At 40.0% G+C, this 19,995-nt stretch overlaps 1 protein-coding gene across 2 annotated transcripts; it reads left to right on the top strand.

The window, feature by feature from the left end:
• The first annotated feature begins 1,017 nt into the window (after nucleotides 1-1,017).
• Nucleotides 1,018-19,200, top strand: LOC102687739 (UDP-glucuronosyltransferase 2A2-like). Of its 2 annotated transcripts, none has more exons than XM_015363419.2 (6): nucleotides 1,018-1,787; nucleotides 13,403-13,551; nucleotides 14,196-14,327; nucleotides 15,357-15,444; nucleotides 16,164-16,383; nucleotides 16,834-19,200. In XM_015363419.2, exons 1-6 carry the CDS (start codon nucleotides 1,064-1,066, stop codon nucleotides 17,114-17,116), a joined length of 1,596 nt encoding a protein of 531 aa, XP_015218905.1. In that variant the 5' UTR covers nucleotides 1,018-1,063; the 3' UTR covers nucleotides 17,117-19,200. The 2 variants fall into 2 exon arrangements, with proteins under 2 accessions (XP_015218905.1, XP_015218913.2); XM_015363427.2 differs by lacking the exon at nucleotides 1,018-1,787 and adding an exon at nucleotides 4,567-6,357.
• Nucleotides 19,201-19,995: the final 795 nt, after the last annotated feature.

Genomic DNA, 19,995 nt, shown 5'->3' with positions numbered 1-19,995 from the left:
ATAAACCTGCACATTTTAAAAAGAAGCTTACACAAGGGCAAACATTTTCCCACAGTAGGATTGTAGCCCATCACTATTCTTTGGGCACAGGCATGGTTTTTGTTAGAAAAAAAGCAAAAAAATAACAGTGGTGGAGATCAGTTACGTAAAGCTGATTTACATAAACTTGTATAATAATATTCCACTCAGAAGTTCCCTCATCTTTGGTTTTATCATGAAAAGCCGATACAACATGTACTGTAGGAGTGCCCAAAATCTCAGCTTATGCCAATTAGACATAGTCACCAGTATATAGCTGTTCTGAAGTAGAGTGCTACTTGTCAGTGTCAATGTCCTGAGTGCCCTTGGTGACACAGTTGACAAGGACATGCACACTGGAAAAGCTATTTTAATATTGCGGTGTTATTTTACCCATTTCTGCAAAACTGGGCAGGGCATAGGGAAATTCTGACCTGCTCCTAATTACTGACATTGGCATATTATAATAGCCAGGGGTAAGTTTCACATTTTGCTAAAGAGATAAGGAAAACCAAGCATCAAATGAGATTTTGCATGAAACTGCTATTATTGTAAAGGTATTTGCTCAAAGCTATCTTTTCTCCTGGTGGTAAAACTTAATAAATCCTGTGGTATGTGCTGTACACAAGCACTGAACAACCCTGAGCCCCGTCAAAATAATCTTGTTCAAAGTCAACAACAAACTATCTCCCAAAACTGACTGCAGTAAGGCCAAACAAAGCAAATTTGTTTTCTGTTTTATGCTCTGAAACATTTCTGTTGATAACATTTAAAAAATGTTTTCAAACATTTCATTTTGGAAAACAATCTCAAGTTTTCTTCCAATGTTTAATTATTTCCATAGCTATCTACCTAGATACTTCTACACAATGTATGGCCAAAGGCCATTGATATGTGAGATCCAGTTTGTCCCTGTAGGCGTTCCGATGAATTGCGTAATAAGATTGGGTAATGTGAACATTGGCAGATTGCCCTTGGCATTCCACTGGCTGTCTGGAAGTTGTTATTAACAGCAGCTCTCCAGGAGTTTCCCGCATTTGCAATCATGACTCCATCTAGGAAAGTTGTGTGTCTGCTTCTTCTGCAGCTGTTTGCAGCACACACTGCATGGAGTGGCAAGATCCTTGTCTGGCCTGGAGAATACAGCCACTGGCTCAACATCAAGACAATCGTGAACGAGCTGGTGGATAGAGGCCACACCGTCACAGTCCTCATTCACACGGGCACGCAGTTTATCAACTACAACCAAACCGCCCGCTATCACTTTGAGGTATTCCAGGTTCCCTTCACGAAGGAGAGTGCGGCGGAGGTCTTGGACAAGATGCTGGAGTACTGGATCTATGACTTGCCAAACGATTCCTTCTTTCAGGGCTTTCTAAAAATCACTGGCATGATCGACGCAATGATGAACCAGCAAAAGGACATGTGTAGAACTTTTTTTGGGGACAAACACCTGTTGAAAAAACTGAAACAATTCCAGTATGATGTTCTCCTCTCCGATCCAATCTATTTGTGTAGTGAGCTCTTAGCAGAGGTTCTGGGGATACCGTTCATCTACACACTAAGGTTCTCCTTCGGTAATACGATCGAAAGGCAGTGTGGACAGATACCAGCGCCCCCCTCTTTTGTTCCAAGTGTTGGCACACAGTACACCGATAGCATGACCTTTGTGGAGAGACTCAAAAATGTTCTGTTTTATAAATTTCAAGACTTCATATTTTACACCTTTACAGCTTCAAAATGGGACAGGTTTTACTCCGAAATTACAGGTAAGTCTGGAAAAGATCTGATATTATTGCTGATAAATTTGGGTTCATGTCCTTGAACTCGGGGGGGGGGGGGTCTTCTTGTTTCTTTGTATGCTGTTGTTTCTTGAGCAAGGGAGGTGATTGTGTTGCAATAACACAACAGCATTCAAGGGAATAAAAGGGTCATGTGGTCAGTTGGATTGAAAAGTTATCATGCGCAACATGTTTGCTTTTTGTTATACCATCATTGATATCTGTTAATATGTATATCTGGTCTCACAACAGAGTATTCTTGTGCAGCAGTCCAGTTTAATTAGAAGACTGAAAGCAACAGTTGTGCTCATGAAGTCACATAAATATAGTGCAAGTACAGACCAGGTACAGTGCATCATACACCTGGAATCTTACAAGTTTAAAGACTCATAATTGTCCCAGTTAGAAATACTGTGAAATATTATAACAATGTCACAGTGGCTCCATACACATAAGTATCAAACTAGCAAATTAATATTTAACCATAAAGCTATTGGATAGAGTCACTCACCATGGTCTCAACCATGGATATCTAACCCAGGTAGTGAAGAAACACTGTGGCTGTCTTGTTAAGTCACCACCATTCAGAGGGCTGTTTAGCAACAGACACTTTAACTTCTTAGAGCTGATCTGGAACACAATCCTTGCAAAGTCACTGATGCTCCAGGACCTAGATTAGACACTCATGGTCTAAACCCTGCTGCAGCAACCTCATTCATCCCATCACGTCCAGTCTGCTGTGACACAGTTAAAACCTACAGGAACAGAGTGAACCCCCTATCTTCCCTCCACTGCTTTATACTGCAGATTGACAGTGTTTTCAGCAAACACCACCACACCATCACCACACTCAGTCATGCAAGCCCGGGCTTCACTGTGCCAACAGCTCCCCCAGATCTCTTGACTGCAATTGAAGACATGCAGTACAGGACTCTTGTCCTTACATGCATTTTACTTGGGAGCTGCACACAATTATGATCTGAGATTACGATATGTATGTAGCTTGCTAATTGCAATTGTGTTGTGCTGCCTGCTGCAGTAGGTTTACACAGTAGAACTGTAATTACATGATACTGCATTAAGGGAAGTAATTGTACAGAAATACTGGGAATCCTCATAATACTGTGCATACAATGCAAAATGAGTTTAAAAAAGCAAAGCGTTCTGTCTATTTTTTATACATAAAATCACTTTTTTCAGCCCCGTGAACGAAAACATCACAAACGAGGTGTTATAGTATTTGAAAAATAAGGGGTAAACCCTTAGTTGATGGAATATTTAACAGGTTGTGCTTTCATTATTTTACTAAAACATATTATTCTGTTATCTATTTAAAATGGACCGTTAAAGTATGCATACTGCTGTGCCTGACAGCCCTCTGTCTCGCTTTCTTCCAAAAACATGCAAAGTAAATGTCTCCCCCTTGTGCTTTCACTGCAGAAAGCATCCAGTAATGCAGTTTTAGTAGCGTACATGTGATAAAAATGAAAAGGCTGGAGAAACAAATCATCCTGGGATCCTTATCAGAGAAGTCAATTAAGTCATAGTGTGTTCTTAACATAGGTCTAGGCAAAGTCCTGTCTGAATAGGTGAATTATTACCCTCCATCATCCCTGGATCTCCGGCCAGTATCACTCTGTGGGAGGCAAGTGATTCCATACAGGAATTTCTATTTTGTCAGGAGTCACTGCCCTCTCAGCCTCTAACACACAGGGGTCACCTGGACAATACTATTTACCCGATGAACACAAGACCTTCATGTCTTCTAACTGGCTGATATTGCTTACGTTCTTGCATTGTGTCACTGTAAATTGAAGTGTCTCACTGAGATTTCCAGGAGTTTGAAGAACGAGTGTATGATTACAGCCTCTAATCTTTTTAACCTTTCAACATACAGTATAATCTATAGATAAAGTGCATGTCTTATTAACATTTGTAGTGACTGCATGCAGTGAATATGCAAAGCGGAGGTGGAGTTATTTCTAAAGAATGTACACAGTTTAATTATTTGGAAAATATTCAATGTTCAGTGGCACCTTCACATCCCTGTGTTGTTCACATCAAGCTCCATTTTTTTTAAAGAAAAAAACACATGGCAGGCTTAGCAGTTACCGTATATCACATCTCCGGGCAAACTACTGCCCGCCAGCCAGTTTTAACCGGCCCTTTAGGTAAAAAATAAATGAGTCAATATTCGCCATATTCCAAACTGTGCATCGCGCCACCTAGGGGAGGCGCCATTGTCGGTCAGGGGCGTCTCAGGCATCGCCAGTCAAAAGTTTTATTACGAGCAAAACCTGCTGTTCGAGCAATGTCCGAGTCGTGCGCTACCTAGCTAGATTGTGTCATATGACACTAGGCAAGAGAGTCGGCAGTCTGTGAGCAGCGTACCAGTTAACCACGGCTTCGGTGTTTCCAATTTCTAAGAGTGGTCATTTTGTTTTTTGTTATACGATCTCAGTTGAGAAGTTTTTAAATATGAGTTAAAAACGTGAAAGACATGGAGCCTAGTTCTAAAGAGAAACGGAAACGCAAATACACAAAGTATGACGACAAGTTTCTTGAATTTCGGTTTTACATGCACAGTTGTGGACACTGAAGAACGTCCTCGCTGTGTTGTCTGCCTTAAACTTTAAGTTAAATTTTGTAATTTGTCATATTTATCAGTAAAATGTTTGAATAATAATAATTGCTTACATTTACAGTATATAGCGCTTTTCTGGACACTCCACTCAAAGCGCTTTACAGGTAATGGGGATCCCCTCCACCACCACCAATGTGCAGCCCCACCTGGATGATGTAACAGCAGCCATAGTGCGCCAGAACGCTCACCACACATCAGCTATCAGTGGGGAGGAGAGCAGAGTAATGAAGCCAGTTCATATTTGGATGCTACAATATACTAATTAAGAGAACAATTGATTCAGGTCATTAAGACTCCAAGATGGCATGAAAATCAGAAGACAAAACAGACCAGAAATACACATCAGTTTCCTTAAAGTCTGATTGATTTTGATATCCCGTGGCAATACCTGACGTGCTCTGTGTGAATTGTCTGCAAAGCCATGGCAGAGTATATGGGGACTGTTCTATATCCTTATCTGATTCATGTCAGTCTAATGCTTTTTTAAATCACATAAGTCTGATAGCAAAAACTCTCTATCTTTGGCATATGTGTAATGTGTAATAAGGGATATGTGTCTTATTGTCACATCATTGCAATTGAGAAATGGAAACGTGTTAAGGCAGGTTCCTACTAGTTAATTGCATAGTCATGGGTCCATCTCTACAGGCTTCTTCCTATTTAACCACCCAGGTGACAGAAGAGAAGAGATCCTAGGTACTACCCAGCTGAGGTTAGGCTGTCCTGAGTCCTTGCCTGGAATACTGTCACAGAACAAAACATGAAGCATTTTTCTCAAACTGGCCCTGATTTGCTGGACAATTTGCTAAAGCACCATCCAAACTCTGTTAATACTTGGCCCTTGTATTTAATGTGCTGTTTTAAGCGCTTGGTGTTTTGTTGTTGGTAGAAGGATTTGAAAGACAAATCAAAATGCTTTGAGCTAATCGCTGAACAGCAGGGTATCTTTTGAATCTACCTTCTGAAAGAGCTGCACTCCAATCTCTGTGACGTCATGTTTCTGCCTACAGTGATTCAAACAGAGAGACTTCGCTCTGCTTAGGGAGTGGTACTGTGCTGTTTCTGCAGCCTTTCCCCCTGTGAAAGTAATCTGGTGTCCAATTTCACAAACCTGAAAGTCTGCCTGGGAGATGTGAGGAGTGGCTTGGCTCCTCTTTGAAAGCAGTTCACAGCCAGGAATTAAAGCTCTCCTCAACATGAGTCCTGCCGGGCTGTTCCTGCTCGTTTTCCTTCTCCTGTTCTGTGGGAGACAGCCAGCGCTGACCGGAAATGTTCTGATCTGGCCTGGAGAACACAGCCACTGGACGAACATGAAATGCATTTTAAACGAGCTTATGGACAGGAACCACAACGTAACAGTTTTACTGAGTTCTGCATCACCTTCCATCAACCATACAGAAAACTACCATTTTGAAGTTTTTGAAGTACCATTTTCGAAGACGGAGTTAGCAGGGATTTTAGAGGAGTTTTTTTACTTTTCGATGTACGAATCTACCTCAGCTTCCTTCGTACGGGTATTTCTGAAGACCAGGGAACTATTGGGGAAAATGTTGATTCTACAGAGGCAACAGTGCAACGCCATACTAAGGAACAAACTCCTGCTTGACAAGCTGAGGAAGTCTCAGTATGAAGTTCTTATCTCGGATCCAATGAATGCTTGTGGCGAACTTGTAGCGGACAGTCTCAATCTGCCTTTCATCTTCTCACTGAGGCTGTCATTTGCTTATACATTGGAGAGGCTTTGCGGACAGATGCCTGCACCACGCTCCTTTGTTCCAGCAGTGCCCCTTCAGTACACTGACAAGATGAGCTTCACGCAGAGAATCAAGAATCTCCTGTTTTACCTTGCTCACGATGTTATATTTTATGTATGGACGTTTAGTAACTGGAATCAATACTACAGTGAAATTACAGGTAAGGTTCTCCTTAAAGTTGAGGTCAATGCATTACTGGCCCTTAATCTGTCGTAGCTGAAATTTCCGGCGCTGTGAAATTGTCTCTGGTGACAAAGCAGATACAGTATATTTATGAATTCAATATTTTATTAGGCATAACCTTATTGTTTAATAAAATATTTATTTGATAATGTGGCTACTTCCTTTAAATCTTCAGCTATCTTGTTTTTAAGGTGATCCTGATAGATGTGTAATTTATAGTACAGAATGTAGCCTTTTAGATCAACTGTGTGTATAGATGGAACGCCCATCCAGGCTGTATCCTGCCTGAAGAGCAAGTGATGTTATTGACAATAGACATCTAACAATGTGTCAATTAGATTTGATTGGTAATCGTGATGGACTACTAGAGTGTATGCGTGTCTGTGTCTGTTTGTAAAGGAACAGGTAATAGGTTTATTCCATGCTGAAAAAAAAAGAAAAAGAAAACACAACGTTTCGGCCGTGTAGCCTTCTTCAGGTGTGAGGTGTGTCTTCAGCTCCTTTGCAGCCTACGCATGCTGACACAGCTACCCAACAGTGTCTGTTTGTGTCTGTCTTCCGCCCGATAGACTGGCGTTCTGTCAGGTTATATCCTGCCCTGCTCCTGTTGCTTGCTGGGATAGGCTCCTGCTTCCCGGTAGCCCTGAATTGGACGAGGCAGTTAGGACATGGATGGATGTGAGGGCTTAGCCACTACAGCGCCCAATATCAGTTCAGTTCACTGCACAAGTGCAGTAGGCAAAGTCCTGTCTGAATAGGTGAATTATTACCCTCCATCATCCCTGGAATTCCGGCCAGTATCACTCTGTGGGAGGCAAGTGATTCCATACAGGAATCTCTATTTTGTCAGGAGTCACTGCCCTCTCAGCCTCTAACACACAGGGGTCACCTGGACAATACTATTTACCCGATGAACACAAGACCTTCATGTCTTCTAACTGGCTGATATTGTTGACGTTCTTGCATTGTGTCACTGTAAATTGAAGTGTCTCACTGAGATTTCCAGGAGTTTGAAGAACGAGTGTATGATTACAGTTTCTAATCTTTTTAACCTTTCAACATACAGTATAATCTATAGATAAAGTGCATGTCTTATTAACATTTGTAGTGACTGCATGCAGTGAATATGCAAAGTGGAGGTGGAGTTATTTCTAAAGAATGTACACAGTTTAATTATTTGGAAAATATTCAATGTTCAGTGGCACCTTCACATTGCTGTGTTGTATAGATGGAACACTAAGCCAGGCTGTACCCTGCCTGAAGAACAAGTGTCTATTGACGATGGACATCTAACAATGTGTCAATTAGATTTGATTGGTAATCATGATGGACTACTAGAGTGTATGCGTGTTAATGTCTACTATGCGATGGACTGGCGTTCTGTCACGTTATATCCTGCCCTGCTCCTGTTGCTTGCTGGGATAGGCCCCTGCTCCCCGGTAGCCCTGAATTGGACGAGGCAGTTAGGACATGGATGGATGTGAGGGCTTAGCTACTACAGCGCCTAATATTGGCTCAGTTCGGTTTATTTGTCATGTGCACAAGTGCAGTGAAATGCTTATTTGCATGTATGCGCTGATACAAAGACATTAAAATAATCACCAAAAACATCCACGCAGAACAGCAGCAGCAGCTGTTAAATAACATACATCTTAAAAAAACAGGTCAGATAAGCGGTGTGAGGGGGGGAAAAAGTGTTTTGCTTTAAAGAATGATGTGAAGTAAAGAAAGCTAAATAACCAGAGAGCAGTACAGAGGTGCATTTTTTAGCATTGCTGCCTTTCAGCACTGGGGCCTCGGGTTCAATTCCTGGACTGCTTTCTGTCTGGAGTTTTTATGTTCTCCTCGTGTTTATGTCTGTTTCCTCCAGGCAATCCAGTTTCCTCCCACAGTCCAAACACATGCTGGTAGATTAATCGGTTTCTGGGAAAATTGGTCCTGGTATGAGTGTGTTCCTGTTTGTGCTGTGTGTGTGTGCCCAGTGATGGACTGGTGTCCTGTCTAGGGTGTATCCTGGCTTATGCCCCATTGCTTGCTGGGTTAGGCTTCAGCTCCCCAGGAGACCCTGTATTGGAGAAGCTGATTAGAAAATTGATGGAGAAATAGCAAGATTTGTTTCTTATCATGCGAACTACAGTAAACTACATTAACAACAATCACAACTGCTGTGATAAAAAACACTGAGTGAATTATAGATGTTCTTAGTATATATTGAGAGGTATTAAGAAAGCAACAAAAGCTATCTGGAACACTTGTTACATTTTAATGCATCTCAGTTTGTATATTGTAGCTGTTGATTGAACAATTTTGCATCAGTGTAACTAATTACAATAGATTCATATACAGAACATATAACAGCAATGTGAAATGAGCTAGACTGTTAAATTTGCTTACTCTATAATGCAATGAAGTAGCAGAGTCTGAACCATGTCCAGAACCTCGAGACCCAACCAGTGCTAAATCAAAGTGGTTTTGCTTCTGCTTTTTCAAGGCAAATAAATAGCACAATGCTTCTTATGACTGTACTCCCTGCATAAACAGGGGCTTAACAGTGGGATACAGATACCAGGAATACTGCTTGGCACATTTTAAAAAACGTTCAGCCTGCCTGTAGTGCATACTTAATACTGTTGGGGAGCTCTGCTACTCAAGTAGGTAGGATTTGTTCTCTCAAGAGTTCTCAAGAGTTCAATAAAGCCTGCCTCCACTTCTTGAAAACAAAGTTTTTTTTACAACAGGGCTCGACTCCTAACACTGGTTGCAAAGTAGCAATACGTCTCTGTTTTTCACATTGAAAACCTTTTGCTCTAACATTTCCTTGCCTTATTTGCTCCAGTTATGCATTCATGAAGGGTCGTGTTCTACAAAGTAAAGTGTATTTGCCTCAACTGCAGCAAAATTACAAAAATAGGGGGGAGAATTATCAGTTCAGCAACATTACAAAAAGTAGAGCATTATACAATATTTATGATACAACTACCTTTCAGACACTGATATATTGAAACTAGTATTCAAAAGCCATGTCAACTTGCCGTGATCACAGAAACTGACCAGGTCACTACACAGGTGAGAGACACCTGAGGTGATGCAATCAGCAGTCAGAAACTGCACTGGAACAACAGCATCTGGAGTTCTTTCATGTGGTGATTAAGAGCCTGGTTGGAACAAAAACCAGCAGGTTTGAACAAATGTCCTCCGGAACCACTGATACTGTGTTCAAAAGTATCCAGTGTACATTCCCGTTTTGAGTGAAAAGCACTGTAAAGGTAATGAACTTGTGGTTTGTGGATGCAAGAGGCGTGATGTTTGTGAAGTTTGTAATTGTGCCAACTCCATTTCACCAAACATGAGTCAAAAACTAAGTCAAAGGGTTACCTACAGTATGGCAGTGTGCTTCATGAATGGGCTATTGGGGCAATCTGGCCACCTGGAAAACAGACTCAAAGACTTGTACAGTATTAAGTACAACAGGGATAGACAAAGCATCAATTGTATAATGTAATTGAATGGAATGTGGGAACTTTTCACATGGGTTTTAATTCTATAAAAGGGCGTGCCAGCAAGAAAGAGAAGGAAGTAGAGGGCATGGGAGAGAAACAAGAGACGTGGGGAGGCGAAGCCGCTGTTTGAGTGAGCAGAGTTTAAGGTCTCTAGGTTAGAGCTGGTTATTTCTGCAAAACTCTTATTTGGAATTAAACTGGATTCTGAAGAGCATTCATATGTAATGATCCCTTGAGCAACATTTCTGCAGGCAGGGACCATTCATGTGCCCCACAGCTGAGAGACTGTGAGAGGATAGGCAAACTAAGGTAACCATGGCATTAAAGTTCTAATTGCACTGATTGTGTCTACGCGTCTGGGGAAAAAAAGATTTTCTATGCATAAATATTTTGGGGGCCTTTTAGAATGGCATGTACTGTATTACTTTATCTTACAACCTGTAACCAGAAACCCTATGTAATATCGATTACGATTATACATGCATGTGCTCCACTAAAGAATTGTCTCGAACATACAGGTATGGATTAGCAAGAGTTACCAAATCACTGTGCGCATTCCAAACTCCATTATAAGTTCAATTGTTAACATTTTGGCACAAAACAGCCTTAGTCAAAATATAGGTGATCTTGTTTCACCTTGATACAGTATGTCCAAGTAGAAATATTGCCAGAGTTTAATAAAGTATTAAATAAAGGTAGTCTTCTGTTTTCATGTACTACAGTATATAAAATATATCTCTTTCCATCTTTCTGTGCACATATTAAAATTTCTTACAAAATATCAAAAAGCAGAGAAAGCTTAACTGAACTAATTAAACTCTATTTTTTTAGAAAAGTGGCATATCTATGAAGAAGATAAGGATTGTTTGCTAGAAATGTAAAGTTCAAGTCTCGAAGTTAATCATTAATATTCTGGAACATATAATATATATAACATATAATAATGGAACATATGAGCTACTGGGCGATTTACAACAAAATCAGACACATCTTGAAAAAAGACAAGGAACTCTTTCTTCAGATTTGTGATGGGGTACTGAGGTCTACGCGTGTAATGGAGAAACTGAGAAAGATCGACTTTGACCTTATGTTCGCAGATCCAATTTATCCCTGCAGCGAACTTGTGGCCGAGAAGCTCGGCATTCCCTTCGTATACACACTGAGATTTTCTATAGCCAATTCCATGGAGAGACTCTGTGGACAAATACCGGCTCCCCCTTCCTATGTGCCTGCAGCCATGGCGAAATTTACCGATCAGATGGACTTCACTGACAGACTGAAAAATATGCTGTTCTATTGGTCTCAAGATATTTTGGCACTGAGTATGTTGTGAGAACTGGATTCATATTATAGTGAAATCTTAGGTAAGGCTTATACTATGTGTTATGTGTTTTGTAGGTACACAGTACCTATGTGTTTAGAAGTTAGGGACATCGCAAAGTAATGGTTAATGATGTACTGTAGACTCTCTGTTAAAGGCTGGTGGGTTCAGGTCACTCCTGCTACATGCATGAGTGAATTACATCACTTTCATTTCTCTGGAAGTGGCACAGTGGTTAGCATTTTTACTTTGTAGCATTGGGGCCCTGGGTTCAGTTGTGAACCTCTGGCATCCGCTGTGTGGAGTTTGTATGTTCTTTCTGTTTTCACGTGGGATGTTGTTTTACGATAACAAGGGGGGGGAAATGCACTTGTGTATACTGTGTCTAAACACTGTGTATACATATGTGGCAGGAGGTCTTTGCTTGTACTTCCATTTGCTTCCCTGTTCTTTTCTGATTGCATTTCTGCTTTGATTGCTTGCATATGTATCCATATTAGTTCAGGTGGGTAGCTGCGTCAGCATGCGTAGGCTGCAAAGGAACAAGTAATAGGTTTATTCCAACGTTTCGCCGAAACGTTGTGTTCTCTTTCTTCTTTTTTTCAGCATGGAATAAACCTATTACTTGTTCCTATGTATCCATATGCCCCCTTTGTCTGCTTCATTACTATAAAGCCTGTATAATAACACAGTATAATTTCACATCAAGACATTGACATCTTGGTGTCAAGCCCTAAGAGGGGAAAGCTGAGGATTCTTAATATTTGTGAGTGTTAGTTTAAGAGGATAATCCCTTACCCTTATACTGTATAGTGCTTTTCTGGACACTCCACTCAAAGCGCTTTACAGGATATGGGGATTCCTCTCAACCACCAGTGTATAACCCCCACCTGGATGATGTACTAGTATACTCACCACACATCAGCTATCAGTTGGGAGGAGAACAGAGTAATAAATTCAGTTCATAGACTGGGACTATTTGGAGGCCATGATTGTTAAAGGCCAATGGGAAATATGGCCAGGACACCAGGGTAACAACCTTATCCTTTTCAAAAACCACTATACTGTAGTGTGCGCCGTCTTTCAGATGAGATGTTAAACCAAGGTCCTGATTCTGAGTGGTCATTAAAGATCCCCGGGCATTTCTCAAAAAGCCTAGGGAGTTATCCTGGTGTCTGAGCCAAATTTCCCCACTCAGCCTTTACAGTGGCTTCCAAATTGTCCCCATGTATGATTGGCTTGCACTTGCCCTGTGATGGACTGGCCCCCTGTCCAGGGTGTACCCTGCCTTGCGCTCGTTGCTTGCTGGGTAGGCTCCGGCTTCCTGCGACACCGTTACAGTACAAAGCGGTTTGGCAATTCACATGACATGATAATCTGGTTTCAAACATTTTCCAGTGGTCACAGTGAAAGTATGCACTGTATTGTATAATGTCATATTGTTGTACTTTCCATGAAACAAGTTAAAGTATTTGTTATACAGTAATTGTTACACAGTACACAAATTCACCTCACTAAAAACATACAGTGTACACCATCCCCGAAATCACAAGAATATTCAACAGATAAGCCGCAGTAAACATTTTGATGTGATTCTTAGGCTTTTTGAAAATCTGGTGAGCCCTTCAAATACAGTAGTTCACTGATTATTTGTCTCTACAGTGGGAAAGGGGTCAGTGGATAATCAATGTTCTCCTTTATTTCAGTTTATTTTATTCATTAGGTTGGACCCATTTATTTTGAATAAAATGGACAGTTTCTTTATAGGATTTTTTTAAAGCAGTTCTCTTGTTTTCACAGGAATTTGTCACTCCAATCCCGAGAGACAGAAAATATGGTGGCTCTGAAGTGCAAAGGACACTAGTAAAAGGAAGGGCGTACTGGAAAATGGAGTGTGCACTAAAAAATAGGAGCGCATAGTAGGATAAGACGAGAAAGTATGAAATTGAATTACCATTCTTTTTCTAGTGTGGGCTTCTGTTTCTAGTCTGTGCTCCTTTTCCTAGTGTGCTTAGCACTTCGATGCCACTGTGTGAAAATGCCCAAGTGACTCAAAAATGTGGCTTGAAACACTGATATAAGATACAGAACATACTGTATGCTGTGTACCTGCTGGAAACAAAACTCTGAACAACTTTAATGTACAGTACTTGTATGTTTTAAGGCAGGCTGTCTGATTTTACTCTCGTTTCTGACAAAAGGGAGGCCCACGACATTCTGTGAAACCATGGGGAAAGCTGACATCTGGCTGATCCGTACTTATTGGGACTTTGAGTATCCAAGACCCTTTCTTCCCAACTTCCAGTTTGTAGGAGGACTCCATTGCAAACCAGCCAAGCCCCTGCCAGAGGTAATATCTTTATCATGTCACCTTCATTGTTTTGTTTTAAATGGTATGAAATGTAGGGGTTGTGAAAAAGGGCTATAAATATAGCAAAAAGGATTGTGGGGGTATGAAGAAGGTACACTACATGGCTTCCTTCAAAATCAAATGTTTTCAAGTTAAATATGGTGACAAAACTGACCCGTGGAATTATAGACCAATAGGTCTGAATTCTATTATTGCAAGATTATAGAAGTAAAACTCATCTTGTGATCATCTACATGGAAATATCCTTCTTAGGGAATAGTCAAGAATGTTTGGATTTAGAATTGCTCAATAAACAGAGACCACAGATAAGGGGGTAAATTCTAAAATTGTGGTGACATAATTAGCGGAGTACAACAGGGATCTGTACTAGGACCACTGCTTTTCTTGATTCATATCAGTGATTAATTCTGGTAGAATAAGTAAAGTAGCCACGTTTGCAGGCGATTCCATATCAGAAGTATTAGTGATTGGTACAGAAGCAGCAGGTGAAAGTAAAAAATATTTATTTAAAATATAAGGCAGGGAAAACATCTAGCATCTTCTGATATACTGTATATATTATATAGAAATGTTAACTATTTATACTGTATATCAGTCTGATTTATTGTTTGCCGTTAATACAGAACATGGAAGAGTTTGTGCAGAGCTCGGGAGACGATGGTATTGTGGTATTCTCTCTTGGATCGATGGTAAAAAATCTCACCAGAGAAAAGGCAAATATTATTGCTTCTGCTCTTGGACAAATACCACAGAAGGTTAGTCATTATTTAAACTCTCATGTTAGAAATAATGAGTCTCCAAAGTACAAATGGCTCTCATGCAATTGTTTGGAGCAAAACAACTTAGATTTTCATATTTAGTTTAAATCACTACTGTACATTTATTTTATTTATGTGTGTGAATTAATTTGTTAGGGAGAATGCATTTTGGGTAAACTTTCATTAAGTAACTTACCCACTTTCTGAATAGATAAAAATATATTAACTTTACTAATTACACTTTACAAGATCTAAAATTTCTGGGCATTCAGTTATCAGTGATAATAAAGCAAACATTTGTCTAATTTGTTCAGAACAATATTAAAGTCGAAAGGAATTCTCATTTAATGGCTTTGAACTCCACTCAATATTTATTTTGAGCGACTTCTAATTTTGCATTTAAACTTTGGCTTAATTGTTATTATCACTTGATTAATCATGCAAAATGTACTCATTTGTGTTTTTTATTATGCATTGATGTGTGAAGTGAATTCCTGATGAGCATGTTTTTGACCAGTTTAAATAAAGCAAATGTTTGTTTTATAACTGATAAAGGCTAATTCAATACTAATTACAACAGAACGTAATACACTGACATGTGTTAGCAATACAGTCAATACCTTACTAATACCATTTGAGTAAGTATTGATCAATTTATTTGGCAATAAAATGGTGCATTCAGTATGTACTGTAAACTGAGAACAGTCTTAGACTCGTTCACCTAATTTATGTATAGTAACTGGACCAACCGATAGGTTGATCAAAGTTTTGTTGCTAATACAGCTTTTTACAGTGATCCCATTAGAACTGTCTGTTGATAACTCAGTCCTTGAGTCTTTTATGAAAGTTGCTCAAAACCATATAAAGTAAAAAGTTCAAAAGCAAACCTTGGGGCTCTAGGCTCTATTGAGTCTTTCAATTTGCTGTAATCAGCTCCTCAGCACTAGTCAGTCATACAAGGAATTTGGTCACATTTACTCTGTCAAAACATGGTGGGTTTTCCCATTAGTGTATTTTGATTGATAGGTTCTATGGAGGTACAGTGGTGAGAAGCCAGATACCTTGAGTCCAAACACCAGAGTTTATGACTGGATTCCTCAGAATGACCTTCTAGGTAAGGTGCTGGAATTGCAATGTTTCATTTTCTCTTGTAATCTGTGGCAAAACAGCACAGATTTGATTTTTCTTGTGTTGTCTTTTGAATGCAGTGAACTGTTTGTCTGTTTGTTATGTACGCTGGCTATTTATTGCATGTTGAAGTTGTCTCTTCCAATGGCCTATGAGAAACAACCTCTCATGTTTGATTTTTTTTGTGTTCTAAAGGGCTTTGAGATGAAAAATCACAAAAATACAAGGATCATCATTATTTTGTGTTTGAATTTCTCTTTAAAGGTTTTGATGAGATACATTTAACTATGGCAATTCTTTGCTTCTCAGAGTTGGGGCCCTGGATTCAATTCCAGGTGCTCTTTTTGGGGTTTGTATGTTTCCCCATGTTGGCATGGGTTTCCTCTGTAAGATCCAGTTTCCTCTCACAGCCTGAAGACATTCTGTCAGGTTAATTGGCTTTTGGAAAAACTAGCCCTGGAGCGAGTGTGTGTGTCTGTGTCTGTGAGCCGTGCAATAGACTGGTGTCCCCACCAGGGTGTATCCTGCCTTGCACCCACTGCTTGCTGTGATAGGCTCCTGCTTTCCAGTGGCCCTGTATTGGATAAAGCTTGTCCTAACACTACTCTGAACGGGACTATGCCTATTCTTGCAGAATGTTTCCAGCTTGTGCTTCCTGCGGGGCTACTGAATTTTAAAAAGCTGTTGCTTGTGCTATACTCACAGGACACCCAAAGACCAAGGTTTTCATCACCCATGGGGGGACCAATGGAATATACGAAGCCATATACCATGGGGTTCCTATGGTGGGCATCCCTCTGTTTGGTGACCAGCCCGACAACATGATGCACATGAAAACCAAGGGAGCAGCTGTTGTCGTCGATTTCAACAACATGGAATCCAAAGACCTTGTGGATGCCCTCAGCACAGTGATAAATGACACGTCGTAAGTCACATTTTAGTTTCACTGTCACCTTTGTAAGACGAACCAGAGCTGAAATGTTACTCACTCAGCAAGACTAATAAACCATTCCGAAAACACAATTAATGTGCGTCAGCTTACCTAAATTAAACACCCGAATCAAGTTGTCATTTAAGTTGTTCGTAGACAACCCTGCTTCTTAAAAGGCAACTGGAAAGACTTATTAAAAAGGGTAAATTAAAGCCAGGGATGCTGCAAAATGAGAGATTGTTTTCCTGTTTTAGTTTTTTAAGCCTCTCTAAGGCTATAAAAATATACTGCATAATACTGTGTTTAACTAGCCAGAACCCGAGTCTAACCCTGTGCTTTTCCGAGCCAGGTTTCTGCAACTGCTTCCTCAACAAAAACCTCCTCTGTATTGTGTCAATGTCGGGAAACGTTAATCATCACATTGTTCTTATCCTTCATTACCAGGTACAGAGAAAACGCCATGAGGCTTTCGAGAATCCACCACGATCAGCCGATGACGCCGCTGGAGAGGGCCGTGTTCTGGATCGAGTTCGTCATGCGCCACAAAGGGGCCAAGCACCTGAGAGTGCAGGCTCACAATCTGGCCTGGTACCAGTACCACAGCCTGGATGTCATCGCCGTGCTGCTGGCTGCTACGGCAGCAGTGGTGTTCGTCCTCATCAAAAGCTGCGGCTTCTGTTTCCGGCGATGCTGCAGGAGGGCAAAAGCAAAACCCAAGAAGGAATAAGTCCTGGTCACTGAGTGCTTCATTTCACTTTCGGATCCAATCCGGGATTTTTTTTCCAGTAATCGGTGAAACCGCGATTATAATCTTTATATAAGGGGTCAATCAGTGGTAAGATGCCAAAAGTTTGGAGTTCGTAATGAGGTTCAATACGTTCGAGTGGGGACTGCATCTGTGTGCAAAAGAACAAGTATGGGTTAATTTTACGTGGAAAAATACAAACACAATATTTATGCTGCAAAGTGTTCTTCAGATGTGAGGTGGTAGTCCTTCCACCCGAAGCGGCTCAACAGTCTAGACGCTATGATTCTCCTTTCTACCAACCAGGTTCAATGTGTACATGTCTACGACACTTTGTGCTTTGGTGTGGCACCTCTGGTATTCTCTGGAGAGATTTCAGAGATGTTTTTTTTTATTTCAAGTCGGTCTTAAACTCTGCATGGAGTCCCAGCCTCTTCTACAGTACCTATGGCTATGAGACTGACCCTCGCCAAGCTGGGATCAGAGATCCCCAATTCAGTGGCGAAACCAGTCTTGTGCAGGCAGAGTAGGGAAGAGACTGTTTCATGCTCACCAAAACAGATTAGTGCCCTCAGCTTTACAGTGGGCGTGCTATTCTCAGGGGGAGGTACTGTAGCTGAGGCCTGAGAGAGAAGAGAAAGAAAACAAGTGAATCAGCTAAGATTTCCTAGCTAAGGTGCAGGCCTGGATGGGAAAGGGTAGTAGCATATGAATCAGTCCAGTCCAAGGGGTGTGGAATACTACAAAACCTAAATACTCAATAAACCTGCCTAATTCTTGAGTGTTGTTATTCCCCCTGATAGCACTTGAAAGAAAAATCATCTGTAAATTATAATATATCACGTACTGTAGGCAAGAAAAAGGCTAGGGAAACAAGCATAGAAAAACTGACTTACAAACTACTATATTTTAAAACTGGGAACTATTAACAATGTGCCAGTTGAGGTCAGGTAGAATCCAACCAGTCTCCGTGTTTACATCCATTATTATGGGTAACCCAATGCATAAGTTGCAATAGATAAATGTAATGAACTGTAGTGTAGATGTTCCTCATAAATGTGATGTTTAAATATGCACAATTATGGTGCAAGTCATTTTGACTAAATGAACAGAAAGCTGCAGCACATTGCTTCAGCTTTTCAAATTTATTACACTACAAAGTATGCCTTTAGAATTCCAAACATGATTAAGTGTGTAATTGTCATTATTCCAAATAGATGTTCTGAATGATATGTGTATGTGCAGCATACAGTATCTTTATTTTTGGTGTTAACATGTAGACAGCTATTCTGAATACTACTCTCATTGATAATGCCCTGTAGAACGTTGGTTAATTTTGAATGTCACTAAAAAATAGTGTTAATTTATATGTTTCTGATGTGAGTTAAATTAACTTTTTTCTCCTGTTTATTTCCACCTGTTTATTATGCAATTTTTTTGTATTTTGTGGATAAACTGCAGAATCTTTTACACTTTTGTTTATATCCACATTCTCGTGCTGTCTACATGTGGAAAGGAATGCTGAGAGCTGATATGTTAAATATGGTATTCATTTGGTTGATTGGTATGATACAAAATAATAACCATATTAAATAAATTTGTATATATTGATTTATGTAATGTTTCAGAAATATTATTGAATTATTATTGTTGTTTTTTATATACATACAACAAATAACTTTTGTAATTTGTCTGTATTGATAAACTATATCTTGAGATTAAACCTGAATTTTGAAAGCAATGCTTATATTAATAGATGAAAAGGTTGTTTTCAATAATTAAGAATCAAACATCAAAGTCAGGGTAAACTTGAATAACTGAATTCACAAAGAGCAGTGATAGGCTTTAAAATTAAAGTAATTATCTAACTACTCTCTAGATCCTATTACTACTGAAATGTTATGGGGTGATAGCATGTTTAACCAACAAAAATGCAACTGGAGAGGATTAGGACTGAAAAGGCAAAAAACACTGTGAACAGGCTTCAGCACAGAAGAAATGTGGTCAAGATGGAGTAGGAAATGTGTGTTGAGATGCATGTGCAATAAAAGTAAAGTAAAAAAGCATTTCTGTGCTGAATTGTCTTTGCATTGAGTATCAATAAATGCTCAATAATATTTATCACATTTCTCATTTATTAGTTGTATTTTAGTACTTCAGATGTCTCTATAATTTTGGCCACAGTTGCATACACTACTCTTTTAAAGTAAGTCTACCCATCCAACATCAGAAAGTCCATTCTTGATAAGGGCTGTGACAACCTAGAGCCCGTCCCATTTGCACAGGGGTAGAAGATGGGACAGGATAGCAGTCCATGACAGGACACACGCATTAAAAAACACGGAGACAGTTTAGACACCCTTAACCTTGCCAACATGCCAAGGAAAACCGGAGCACCTGAAAAACATGGGCACAGGGGGAACATGCAAACTCCACACCAAGGACTGCACATCTGGAATCAAACCCAGGACCCAAGGGCCTATGAGACAGCGGTGCTAAATGTCAGTGCCATCAGTACTACTGTACATATTTCCTCCAAATGCCTTCACACTGATGATGTGTTCATTTTCTTACGGAAACATTTATGATGGGGGCAACAAATTAAAAGGAAATCGAAATAGCAGTCTGAAAAACGGAATCATTTCGTTTAATGAAAAATGTATTTCTAAATGAATTTAATGTAGTTTTTGAGAAGTTCTATTGAGTGATTGCTGGAAAAGGCTGAGACTGGTGAAAAGACTGAGAAGAGTTTTCTTGCAAGCAAAACTCAGAGTATTTGCACTTCGCATAAGCTTGAGATTACATTGAGCATTCATACTGATTTTGCATCTGACTAAATTTTGAATATAATAGGGGCAAGG

Source organism: Lepisosteus oculatus, chromosome 3, assembly GCF_040954835.1.
Source record: "Lepisosteus oculatus isolate fLepOcu1 chromosome 3, fLepOcu1.hap2, whole genome shotgun sequence".
NCBI lineage: Eukaryota > Metazoa > Chordata > Actinopteri > Semionotiformes > Lepisosteidae > Lepisosteus > Lepisosteus oculatus.
Note: the sequence above shows the minus strand (reverse complement) of the source record. Positions and strands in the feature narration are given on the sequence as shown.